This window comes from Drosophila innubila, assembly GCF_004354385.1.
Source record: "Drosophila innubila isolate TH190305 chromosome 3R unlocalized genomic scaffold, UK_Dinn_1.0 2_E_3R, whole genome shotgun sequence".
NCBI classification, from domain to species: domain Eukaryota; kingdom Metazoa; phylum Arthropoda; class Insecta; order Diptera; family Drosophilidae; genus Drosophila; species Drosophila innubila.
In genome coordinates this window covers 28,504,294-28,517,083 of record NW_022995380.1, presented here as the reverse complement: position 1 = coordinate 28,517,083, position 12,790 = coordinate 28,504,294, and the positions used below count along the sequence as shown (strand labels likewise).

At 35.8% G+C, this 12,790-nt stretch overlaps 1 protein-coding gene across 2 annotated transcripts; it reads right to left on the bottom strand.

The window, feature by feature from the left end:
* Positions 1-500: 500 nt before the first annotated feature.
* On the bottom strand, positions 501-9,059 carry LOC117791443 (calcyphosin-like protein). Of its 2 annotated transcripts, none has more exons than XM_034631201.1 (5): positions 8,920-9,059; positions 3,271-3,419; positions 1,216-1,335; positions 1,098-1,155; positions 501-1,033 (listed from the first exon to the last, which is right to left on the bottom strand). In XM_034631201.1, exons 2-5 carry the CDS (start codon positions 3,417-3,419, stop codon positions 719-721), a joined length of 642 nt encoding a protein of 213 aa, XP_034487092.1. In that variant the 5' UTR covers positions 8,920-9,059; the 3' UTR covers positions 501-718. The 2 variants fall into 2 exon arrangements, with proteins under 2 accessions (XP_034487092.1, XP_034487093.1); XM_034631202.1 differs by lacking the exon at positions 8,920-9,059 and adding an exon at positions 7,884-8,073.
* Between the last annotated feature and the right edge of the window lie 3,731 nt (positions 9,060-12,790).

Sequence of the window (12,790 nt, the reverse complement as noted above, 5' to 3'; positions counted from 1 at the left end):
GCCACAAATGTTTAAATGTCTTTCTTTCCATCTCTTTCGCACACTCTCCCTCTCTTTTTGTCACTCTCTCTCTCTCTTTCTATAGGTTTTTATATGCTGTACTGCGCTTTGTGGCTGCACATGTACAAGTAATCTAATTAGTTTTATGCTAATTAGTTCGCGGCGTTAATTTAATAAATTATTATAGCGCATTATTTTGGTGGAACTACACACGAAACAGGGGAATTAACTACACAACAGGAACTGAACAAGGACTCTGGCAATAATCACATGTAACATATAAAATATGAAAAGAAAATGGAGGTAGTGGCAGATTGGCTTGAGTTTCATCAATTTGCTATTTTATGGCTTAAAATCCATAAAACTCTCATTATGTTCAACTGAAAATATCAATTACATATCATTTAAGTTGGTTTTAGCTTTATGATACATTTTTCTATACAGTTGAATACCTTAAGCTGTCTCCCAAAATCTGAAATAAAAATGTTCCAAACTCGACATAGATTTTTTAACTTTTATTTTAAATAATTTCTTGGGTTTCCAAGTAGTGTTTATAAAAATGATAGAAATACCGGTATTTAGTAAAACATTTGATTCAAAACATATATTGTTGTTGTGCTAGACTTTGCCAAATAGATTATTTCGATTATTAATGTTGGCACTAACAAGCATTTGGTTGAAGCTGATTCAAAGTTTCAACAGTCAAAGCTAAATACATTTAGAGATTATAAGCACGACGCATTACCAGATCGAAATAGGCGTCATTATCAATCGAAGCGCTGATGGTCGCGTAATAGTTGATGAAGTCGTCCTTTGATATCAATCCATCTGGGTTGGGGGCACCAGCTTCAAAGTTCTTCACAAAAGTGATCAACAGGTCCGATTCGCTAAGTTCGCCACTGCGATACTTGGGATTGTTGCCAACCGAGTAGGCCTTCTTCAAATCGGTAATTGTTATTAGTCCATCGTCATTTTTGTCCAATTTCTTAAAGGCCTTGATCATGCTGTCCAAACGGGAAGCGTTCATGGGGGGCTGTACATATAGAAATAATTACAATATTATCTTATAATTATTTTTGAAATTAGGTAAGACTTACACGAAGCTGGACGAGAAACTCGTTCATGTTAATGGTGCCGTTTCCATCGATATCGAAGCTAAATATAAACGTTTTAGTTAATGGGCAATTGCATTTTATAGGACAGTGTCATGTATACCGTTGGAAAATGTCCTCAATATCGTCGTTGTCAATATCCAAGCCGATATTTATTATGCCCTTCTTGAACTCTTCGAGACTTAAAGTCTGACTGCCATCATTGTCCATCACGCGGAATGCTCTGAAATCGAAAATTGGCAACAAAAACTTTAGAATTCAAAACCAAATAATAATTGGATATGCATAACTTTTATATATTAAATTAGAAACTTATAAAGTGACCATACTAGTATTATAACGTTAAAGTAAACTAAATATACCCGTTTTAGAAAAGAAGTTTCGAATCTAAACAAAAATATGTTTCTATTAATGGCCTCAAAAAGCAAAAACCAAACAAGAATGCCTTAAAAAGAGATAAAAAAAAAAAATAGAGGTGGAAAAGAAATGAAAGCGGTAAAGTCAATTCGGTTAGCAATGCATTGAATGCATTGAATTTTCCAGCTGCAAACAAACAAATTGCATGAATACAAATAAAAATTCCCATACAGATGGTCAATACGCACAAACACAAGCACACAATCGTAGGTACACATACATTCACATTGCGGTACATACATTCTCATACAGGAATATGTTGTTAGTTGCGATTTTGTACAAAATGTCTATATATTCAAAACGGAAAATTGTTAACAGAATGTCTGAATGTTGGACGGATGAGCTGAAATTGAAATAAAAACTAGGAGAGGGTGTAGAAAATATAGGGTGCGGCAGTTGTTGTTGTTGTTGTCGGAAGTGGACTGGACTGCAGATGCGTTAGGGTGAGCGGTACCAAAAACCAGAGAAATCCAATTATGTTTGTTTGCATTCAGTCAGCGATTTTTGGCACCGCATCCGCCACTCTTTCCCTCTACGTCAGTAGCAGAGCCCCGGCACCGTGTATAGTTTTTGCCGGCTGGCAAACACTTGGAGGAGCTTTTCGAAATGTTAGTTCAACATGCACTCGACATATTTGCCTAGCCTGTGCCTAGCTCAACCTGAGCACATAAGCATCATGGTCAGCGTCATAATCATCATCAATATCATCAACAGGAGTCGAGACTCTGGCAACTATGAGCAGGCCGAAGATATGAAAAACATCCTTCAGTTTTGGCAGTAGCCACCTCTTATCACGAGTCTCACTCAACAATTTCATCACTTTAATACACCGAGTACCTAGAGTGTGCCTCACTAACAATCTCTTCCTGTTCAAATTGTAAGTGTCTAGCCTTAGCCCGCACAGTAGTTAATAAAAATTCCGCTATACGAGTACACGTACATATGTAAATTTAGAAGAACAAAAAAATAAATAAATAACAAGGGGGCTTCGCCCCCTGCTCGCTTCGCTTGCGGTGAGGTGCGGCTACAGTCGAGCACGCACGACAGTAGGATACCCTGAGCCCAGGGACTCTTTTATAAAAGTTGATTTTCGACCAATTGTTCCTATGGCAGCTATATGATATATGTTCCATATTTTGAACATATTTTGAACCAAATCTAGTCAAAATAAACAAAACCAACATTAATGTATATTCTATCAGTTGTTACAAAACAAAAAATTTTTTCATACTAAAACTTCATTTTCGATGTATCGTTCCTATGGCAGCTATATGATATAGTGGTCCGATCAAAAATAAAAACATACTTGATCTGCCTATGGTATGCAGGAACCTACATACCAAGTTTGAAGTCTCTAGCTTTTATGGTTTCTGAGATCAACGCGTTCAAACAGACGGACGGACAGACAGACAGACGGACATGTCACAATCGACTCGGCTGTTGTTCCTGATCAACTTTAGGGGGTCTGCCACGCCCCCTTCTGCCTGTTACATACATTTTGCCAAACACATTATACCCTTTTTTGCCCATTTTCAATGGGCTCAGGGTATAAAAATATATCGGACAGATAGATAAAAGGCTAACAAGGACGTAACCTTGTTATGCACACATGCCACTGACGGTTGCATATCCCAACTGAATGTCTCGGCTTTCAACCAACATAAAGCAGGCAGGAGTCAGGAGTCAGAAGTCAGGTTATCATTGGGAATTGGAACTTGTATTGCTGTCTGTATTCACTCACCTAGCAAGACCCACGATTCCGGCGGCGCCATGACTGAAGCATTGCAAACGCAATTTGTCCATTGGATCCTTTATACGCCCATTGGCCAGCTCACGTTGAGCGAGATTCTTCAGGTCACCTTCCTTCGTGTATTCGTCCAAATGATGCATCTGCACATGCAGAAAGATGAGAAAGGAGAAAGAATGAGAATAAGGTTAATGTCCACGCAACTTTCTTTACCTTGTTGCAATACACTAAAGTTTATCAAAACTAACACAAGGGACTCGCAAAGTTCTCTATTTATATTAATTTTGATATTTTTTAACTTTCAACGAATTCTGAGAACTCAAATATGAAAAGCTACGATAAACATGAACTTTGTTTTCAGAGTAAAGCCTCGAATGGAGTAGACCAGAAATTTCCGCCGACCGCAAGTTTTCTATGAAATAGTTGTCAGATTCGTACTCTTCTCTTTACGGTCTCTTTTTTTTTATATGGTTTTTAGACCTACCAGAACATTTTCTGGTCTGCTTTATACGGGCCTTAACAGAAGGGTTATTTCCGGCAAGCCGGAGACTTGATACTCTTGCAGAGCCCTGTTTTCAACTGCCCTTTTCGACTGATCTTTCCTATAACAGCTATATGATATAATAGTCCGATTTATTGCAAAGTTGATCAGGATTTGAAAGACAATTTCAAATACACAATCTGTGAAAATGGTGAGATATCTATTTAAAAAACGATCGAAATTACCGACATTTCCTATGATATAATATTCCGGTTCGGCTCGTTGCGTCATATGTACTGCTTGCAGCAAAAATCCGGACCTACACCAAGTATTATAATTTAAGCTGACCTACACCAACTTTCTTGACGGTTAAAAAAGAACAAACCGACTCAGATCGTTACACATTTTGCGACAAAATTTAGAATACCATCTGCAAGGGTATAAAACAAACAGCACTAATTGGATTGCATTAAAAAAATTTACAAAGTTTCTGTAACAAATAATTAAAAAATTCATATATTAAGCATTGATTAAAGAAAAATTAAATCTAAATATAAGTATATAAGTTTTTACCTATTTTGGGGTCAAAATGTTCATCCATTTTTCTATTTCGCTCGGAAAGCTTTTAGCTTGTTTTATTCGCTTACAAGGGAAATTAATTAAATTTAACTTTCATACAAAAATACATACATATATACATATTTATAAGCCAGCAATTTGCCCGGGGTCGTTGAAGTTCGTTTAATACTTTGCTTAGTTACCTCGAATAATTATGTCTATTACGACAGCTATAGCCAGAAGCTATTGCGCTTGAGAATTGATTTCCTCTTATGCGTGAAGACTGTTCTTAATTATGCATGGAAGGCAGCAAGAGTTTGCGATAAAGATACCAAACAGTTGTGTTTTTCTTTCTTCGCTTACATTTTTATTGTAGATATCCAAATAAGTGCTTTCAGTTACTTAAATGCGCTTTATTTCATGGTTCATTGCGCTCAGTCGATTTATTCTGCTCATACTTACATATAAGGTGCTTGTCCCGTTATCATAATTGCTACTTCATAAGAATCAAAGCTTTTATCGACAAAACTGTCTTAGGTTTTTTATATGGAAATATCTCATCGCTTATAATTGAGTATCCGGAATCTATATTTATTTATTAAAGTACAAATTATCGCTTGAGTACTAAAGTAATTCCTGTGTAAAAATCCCACACATTCAAGTACAACTTTTCGCCTCGACACACTCACCTATCATTGAGTAGGCACTTTGTTCAATGAACTGGAATGACTTGAACTTCAACTAGTTCATTAGTGGTTCAGTTGTCGAGCGGGTGACCGCATAAGTGTGCCAATTCACCTCCATGTTTCATGCATGAGATCACAACAACAAATGCAACACACATACTCATACACACATGGTTCACTCGAAAAAAAGCTGCAGCGAGATTAAAGTAACCACAATTCATACACTTCCAGTTTAAATTCACTATCTCGAGTTAAAACTCTTTTCCACTGCCATATCAATCAACAGTCTGTCATTTAGTCACTTCCGGTGGAGTTTCTTTAAATGAAACAGCACGAGGAACTCCTCCTGGATTAAAATAAGAGCATAAATATTTTAACAGTACTTTTGGTTGACAATCAATGTACATAAGAAAGGAACTGACATAGAGTGATGATGAGAGAATGTGAAAACCCGCTTTAATTTTTGCTACAGGATTTGATTTAGTTATTGAGTAACAATCACCAAACTCTATGTATAATTAAGTAAGTAAGTCTGTTTGAGTATACTACTATCCAAGGACAAAAATGCTTCAACTGCAAATATTGCTTACATTTTATTTAATTACAAAATCGCTCTCTTTAGAGGCAGGCAGAATTGATGACCCAATTAGTTGGCTACCTGATGTCACGAGTTCTGCGATAAGTACTGCACAATGGTTCCAAATAAAACAACCAGTGCCAAGTGATGCGTCAGAATACTTGGTCGTTGGTTCTAGAAAAAGCATCTCACAGTGACTGCAAAACTGCATGTGTTGCTTCTGGAAGTACACAACATTTGCAGCTGATGCAGTCAATAACCTACACTAGTCACATGTTTTAAAGCTCAAGGTTGGGTACATATCGATTTCTCAAAGTACAAAGAAATGTTACTAATACACTCATAGATTAGAAAATAAGACAGGAGAAGGGAGCACATAACAAACGGTACAGTTAAAAAAAAGTTGAACTTGAAACTTTGCTGCCGAGTGATGCGTCAGAATACATGGTCGTTGGTTCTAGAGCAAATGTATCACAATGACTGCAAAACTACTGGTGTTGTTCCTGAATGTGGTTGGCAACATTTGCAGCTGATTCAGTCAACATCCTGCACTAGTCTCATGTAATAAAGCTTTTGTCGTAGGTCAAGGTCGGCCAAATATCGATTTCTCCAAGTCCGAAGATAAACAAACCTACTACTATAAAGCTATACTACTTTTTTTTAAAAAGGGTATGATGTGTTTCGCAGAATGTATGTAACAGGCAGAAGGGGGCGTGGCAGACCCCACAAAGTATATATATTCTTGATCAGGATCAACAGCAAAGTCGGCACCGAGTAAGAATAGAGCGATAAGCCAAAATATTATCGATATCTTGTAATGAAAATGTTGATGTATAAATTATGTTATACACAAATATACAATAAGATAATAATATAATTGTGTTAATATATAATTATGTATTTTTGCATGGAAAAATTCCATATGACGTCACATTTTTCAATAAAGTCGGACAGAAGCTGATTGATATGCATGAAATTGCATCAGAGGACAAGCGATCATTTTGCAGCACTACTTTAGCATCGCTGCCGAGCACTGAAAGTTGCAAAATAATTATTTTAATTATAAATATTTCCGATACCTCACATATATATTCAATAAGTTTCTGCTTATAATCATTGTAAAAAAGAACTTAACATTTTTCGCTTTAAAAATCTTATAAATTTAGACATTGTCTTCTATTTCAAATTTCGCGCGCACTCCAGCAGCTTCTGGCAGGCTCGAATGTGTTGCGTGAGAGAGAGAGAGAGAGTGAGAGAGCAAAATGGGTGCTGCCAGAGTGCAGGCTGAGCAAAGTTGTAGTTTGTGGCTACTCTTGACACACTCTACATCGATTCGATCAAATTCGAGCGGCGAGAAGTACATATTTATACACAAATAAATAATCAATTCTATTGTAAACAAATTAAAATTATTTATAGAGTCTGGGCACAGGGTATCCTACAGTCGAGAGTGCTCGACTGTAACCGCCCACTTGTTTTTTTTTTTTAAATGGATCACAGCATTTATACGCGTATGCAAAAACAAATATGAGCTAACGAAGGATACAAAAGAACGACAGGAGAAGGAAATGGATAAGAGAGCACACAAAACGAACGGTAGAGCATGAAAAATAAATTATTGCTTTATTGGGGGTAAACAAAAAGACAATTTAACACGTCAGCAGGATGCTGAGTGCGAGAGCTGAGAAGCGGTTATAACAAGGACGGTGACTGTGATATGGAGGATGACAAAATAAAGCAAATAGGTCACGTTCAAAGACAACATCGATTAACCATAAATTGCGAGTTAAGCAAAAAGCAACGAGCAGCAGCGCAGGACGGAGGACACGGGACACAAGAAACAGGACGATATAGCGAAAGGACGAGCAAAGTCTGGCCGAGTTTAAGCATGATTTGTGCGTGTCTTTATGACATGAAACACATTCCCCATTCACGCGAATAACTTTATGTGCGTACAGGACATAGATACAGATACAGATACACACACACACATGTAGAAACAGATACAGTTACAGTCACAACGGCAGCTGCAGTTGACTCACAAACAAGTCAAATAGTGGGAAAGAGGGGGGACAAATGGAAGCTTCTAGGCGCCTGTCACTAACACCACAAGCTGTCATCTGGAATAGAAACGCCAACGCAGCAGCTGAATCTCAAGCTGAAACTGGAGCAAAGGAGCCGAAGCAGGAACTGGAGCTGGAGCTGCTGAAAGCCTGACAGTTTGACAATTTGTATCCGCGTGTGTGACACAAAACTTTCACAATAATTAACAGACATGTCGATTATTTCTTGGCTTACAATTTACCTTTTTGTGCTTTCTGCTTCTCGTTTGCTCTTGTGCGTTTGGAAGCTGCTTGTATTTTATTTTATTTTATTTTATTGATCCAAACTGTTTCAACTTTTGCCACTGACAATTTAACTTTGCACGTGTCGCGTGTCGCTTGTACTGAGTGCTTGCAACGAATGAGGCACTGAATGCGGCAATATACAGTGCCACCCAGTCAGCGCACCAGTCAGCCGTTGCAGCAGCGACAACTGCGTAGTAGCGATGTTTTTTCATGTTGTCGATGTTGTTGATATAGTTTTGGTTGTTAGTGTAGTTGCTTTGTTGCCCCACCCAGCGCCATAAGCGGCGTTCTTATGAAACTAATGCCGGCAAAGCGACAACGGAAGCGGCAATAACAGCTGGCCAAAACAACTAAGAAAGCTCTAGTTAATGTTGCTCGGCTACCAGATATCCTATAGAGAATAAATTTTATTTTTATACAAAATATTGTAAAAATGTTAAGTAAATAAGTACAAAATATATTAAAGTAAATTTTGTTCAAGATTTGTTCTGTGTTTCACTCCCTTTTTACTCATTTTCATGTGTACAGGGTATAAAAAAGCTTTAGTTGAACCATTTGGCTGCAAATTGTAAAATGCATAGCTACATTTTTAAACGAGCTTTTGAGCCTTGTCGCATTTTTGCTTAGCTACATTTGCTGCGCACCTTCTTACCACCTTCTTATCAACAGAAAGGGAAAAGGACACGGCGTAAGAGACGGTGAGACAGTGTTGTTGTTGTTATGGCGGATTTACTTTTTATGACGCGACACGGCATTATCATTACCGTTTTGTGGTGTCGAAGTGCATAAAATTTATACGCTGATATCATGGCCCCGTTTTGCCAAATTGATGTGCGCTTTATGAGTTGTATTCTTTGGCTTTATTTTGAGGAAGACACATAATTTGATTGTTGACATTGTTAAGGAGCTGTGGTTTTTGTAATTTACTGTATCCATTCTAGTCCTCAATCAATATAAGACATATTTTTAGCAAAAAGCTGTAAGTTTGCTCACCTTACTATCGTTGGTTTATTTTCACTTTAGAACTGGAGAAAAACTAACAAATGAATTGATGTTGCAGAGTTATTGTAGAGATGTCCAATATTTAATCGTCCTGTGTCGTTTTGTTCATATGATAATCGGTTCAAGTGAACGGGTCACTAAATTGAACAAGTGAGCTAATTCAGTCATTTATGAACTAAATAAATTATTTTGTTACATTAAGTTCCGGTATAAGATCGGATATAAATAAACATAACATTGTCATAACTGTAAAACGAACGATTAAGCTTAATAGCAAATTAAACCAAAAAATATCTTACAATGCCATATCAAAAATATTACAGTGCAATGAATATCGATAGAATAGAAACCTAAAACTTTTTCTTAGAACCAATATAATTTGTTCTTCTGGAACTCCCCTGATAATAAGAAATAACATCTAGCAAAATATATACATATATTTTGCAAGAAAACATGTGTAAATTTTTAGGTTTGTCAAAACACGTTTTTAACTAACTGTATATAAACATTTAATATTGATTTATGTATATTAAGCTGCTTACCAATACCGAGAGTGGTTGATTTTCGCGACTTCGACATTATGACAAAATGAATTGAACTTTCTTTGAGATATACTGCAGAGCTGATAATTGATCCAAAAGGTCAAAATTTTGCACGAGCTGGCCGGACTTTGTACCAGTGACACCTGAGAATCGCGGACGCAGACATATTGTCGGAACTACATTGGCACAGATAATAATTCACTCTTCATGCTTAATTCTTAACTCACTCTTAAAAAGATTTACAGACATCACAAAAAGAAAATCAAGATCATAGCAGCTGACGAAGCGAAAAACACTCAGAGCAACAGCTGATAAAATTGCACATCTGGTAACCTCGTTTTGAGCTTAGAAAAGGCTTTGATAGCTGCATTAAAATCATGTAGCATAATTTTGGGCGGTATTTTATATTCACAAGATCGACTTACTTTTCGAGTAATGGGTATAAAAATACAAGCACCATTAAAAATAATTACAACTTCATTAAAATTAGAATCAGTTCGTATTGAAAATTTAACATTTTTTATTGGCATTGAATATCATATAATTTTAAGCTTAAATATCACCATAACGATTCTTATCCCTATTAGAAAGTTAAGTTAAGTTGCCTTGGGATAAACATTCAGCTTTGCAATGAGGTTTTCTGCCTAATTATTTTTATGAGGTAATAAAACTACAGTTCACAGTTCGCCTCCGGCGATAGTGGTTGACTCTTTAATCGGAAGTGTTACATTTTGTTTACACTTTATACAAAAATGTACCTTAAACTATAATTTTGGGAGTGTTTTATTTAAATTAATTTAATTTGTATAACTTTGCAGATTTCATCATCATGTGATCGCGAAATATGTGACGCATTAAAGGAGACAGACTTTATAAAGTAAAGATATTTTAAATCAGGATCGAGCTAAGTTCCTTTGGTTTTTAAGCAAACTAGTTTTTCAGTTTTTAGGTGATTTTTCATAAAAAATGTGTTTTAACAAGCAGAAAATTTAAATTTTATTTTCTTCTTGTCTAAAATCCAATTTTGTTTTTGTCAATAAGCACATTTCTTGGTTTGGTTTTCAAACTCTCACTGATAACAACTAAAGTCTCAGATGTGATGAAAAAGTAAAACAAAAACGTAATTTAGCTCTTGGTACAGTAAACTCTCAACATTTGTATTCTCATTGTCCGTGTGTATACGTTAGAGAATAAGTAAGAAAAATTGCTTTATCATACGACATTTTTCTAGCTTCATACGTACATTAACTTTATGTTTGCCAGCATTGTCCCTATATCATTTTGACGCTATTATTTTTATGTGTGTGTGTGTGTGTGTGTGTGTGTGTGTGTATGACTTGCTGGTACTTCAACCTACTTTACTGTCAACTACATTTTGTCAAATTACTTATGCAAATCTTTCAACTTTTACAAGCGCGTTCTTGCCACGCAAAAATCCCGTTTAGTGCTACTTCTACTACTGTCCTTGCACCTTCTCCCCCTTCTCCTGTCCTTACCCCGGCTCTAGGTTTTTTTTTGAAGAACATGACGCTCAAAGCTCGACATGAAGTGGCAGCTCCAACACTGATATCACACACAGTTCCAGTCGCAAGTCGCATCCATGGTTTGGCCAGCTCCCATTCATAACGAAGCATCGGAGCTGGCACGGCGATGTCACGAAGGTCTACTAAAAACCTATTTGAGGAGTGAGCGCGGCTACAAAGTGGTGGGCAAAACAGACCAGACCAAGACCAGGGCCAGGCATCCTGGGTATAAGACAACAATGTTGCCTGCCATCAAACTGACTATTTGTCGCCTGGTTGAGTCTACTCCGAGCTGGGGATCTGAATACCTCTTTGCCTGGACAACGTCAAGTGCTTGGAGCGCTTATAATATAAATAAAATTTATGCTGTGACGCATTATTGCCTTGTCTTTTGTAGTTGTTGCTGCTGCTGCCACTGCTGCTGCTGCTGTTGTTGTTGTATTTAAAATATGACAAATAGTCGCCAGGTAGAGGGATAGACGAACACCACCGCGGCAACTCATTTTGTGGCACTGATAAATTTGGCGACCATAAAAATGCTTCACAAATTTCAAATACCCTACCAAATGCCTGCTTAACTTTACTGTCCATCAATGTAACATAAAAGTGTAACTGAAGGCAAGAAGTGTTAATACGAGTAACTAATTACAAAATAACAATTTTATTCAAATATGGCCAAAAATTTCTTAAGAATTATATTCAGGGGCTGTAATCATTATAGGTTTTATTATAAAACTCAAGAAACTCAATAATAAAATACATTTTTCTATGAGTTTTAATATTTTACTTATGATAACTTTTGAGCAAATATTAAATTCAAGGTGTTATTTTGACTATATATAAAAAAAATTAAAATTAAATAATTATATTGTTGGAAATATAATTTTAAAAATGTTTTTGATTTTTTTTTTAAATTAAAAAATTGAATATTTGATTCAAAAAAATAAAACCCAAGAAATAATCTTTTTTTTATGCTTTATAATAATGATTATTTCTTAAGTCTTATTTTCATTATTTTATTATTTTATTTCATGAGTGAAATAATAAAAATCAAAAATCTTAAGATTATGGTGAAATTTTTTTTTAAATAAAAAAAGGATTTTTTGATTCAAAAAAATTAAACCCAAGAAATAATCTTTGTTTTTTTTTTTTGCTTTATTATAATGATTATTTCTTAAGTTTTATTTTCATTATTTTATTATTTTATTTCATGAGTAAAATAATAATAATCATTAATCTTAAGATTTAAAGAAAAATTTTGGTATATTTAAAGTTTTTTTACAGTTACTAGAGTGAATAATTTTTTCAATTAAAAAAAAAAAAAATAAAATAATCATTATTTACTGGCCCTGGTTATAATTATTTGTTATATTTTAAGCTAGTTATAGTTAAGTACTAATGCTCTGTGGTATTTGGTAGAGAACCCCTGCTGCGGTCTTAAGAACTTGGTAACAAATTGTAAATGATAAATATTTTGCTAGCTTTGCTTTTGTCTGTACCTGAGGTTTGAGTAGGAGTCGGAGTCGGAGTCTTTAAATGTATGCGTAGCGATGGCAATGACAAAGGCATTGCCGCCCAGCATTCTGGGCAGTTCATTATTTATGAGTGTGTTGACATGGAATTATTCTTAGTCTTTATTATGGCGACGCTGCGCTGTGCTGTGCTGTGAACGTACAGGACTTAGTAGGCTCTGGGTGGAGAAGCTTAGGTCTCTTGCTCTATGAGTGCAAATTTTCAGATAACTTGCCAGCGACCAGAGGAAATGGCAAGTGCCTTAAAGTGCCTAGCAAATATTTG

Excerpts from the sequence above, each read along its gene's own strand:
- LOC117791443 (XM_034631201.1), bottom strand. The coding sequence starts at position 3,419 with ATGCATCATTTGGACGAATACACGAAGGAAGGTGACCTGAAGAATCTC. Across the intron at positions 1,156-1,215 it reads ATTGAGGACATTTTCCAACG|CTTCGATATCGATGGAAACG; the intron begins GTATACATGACA and ends GTTTATATTTAG. Across the intron at positions 1,034-1,097 it reads AGTTTCTCGTCCAGCTTCGT|CCCCCCATGAACGCTTCCCG; the intron begins GTAAGTCTTACC and ends CTATATGTACAG.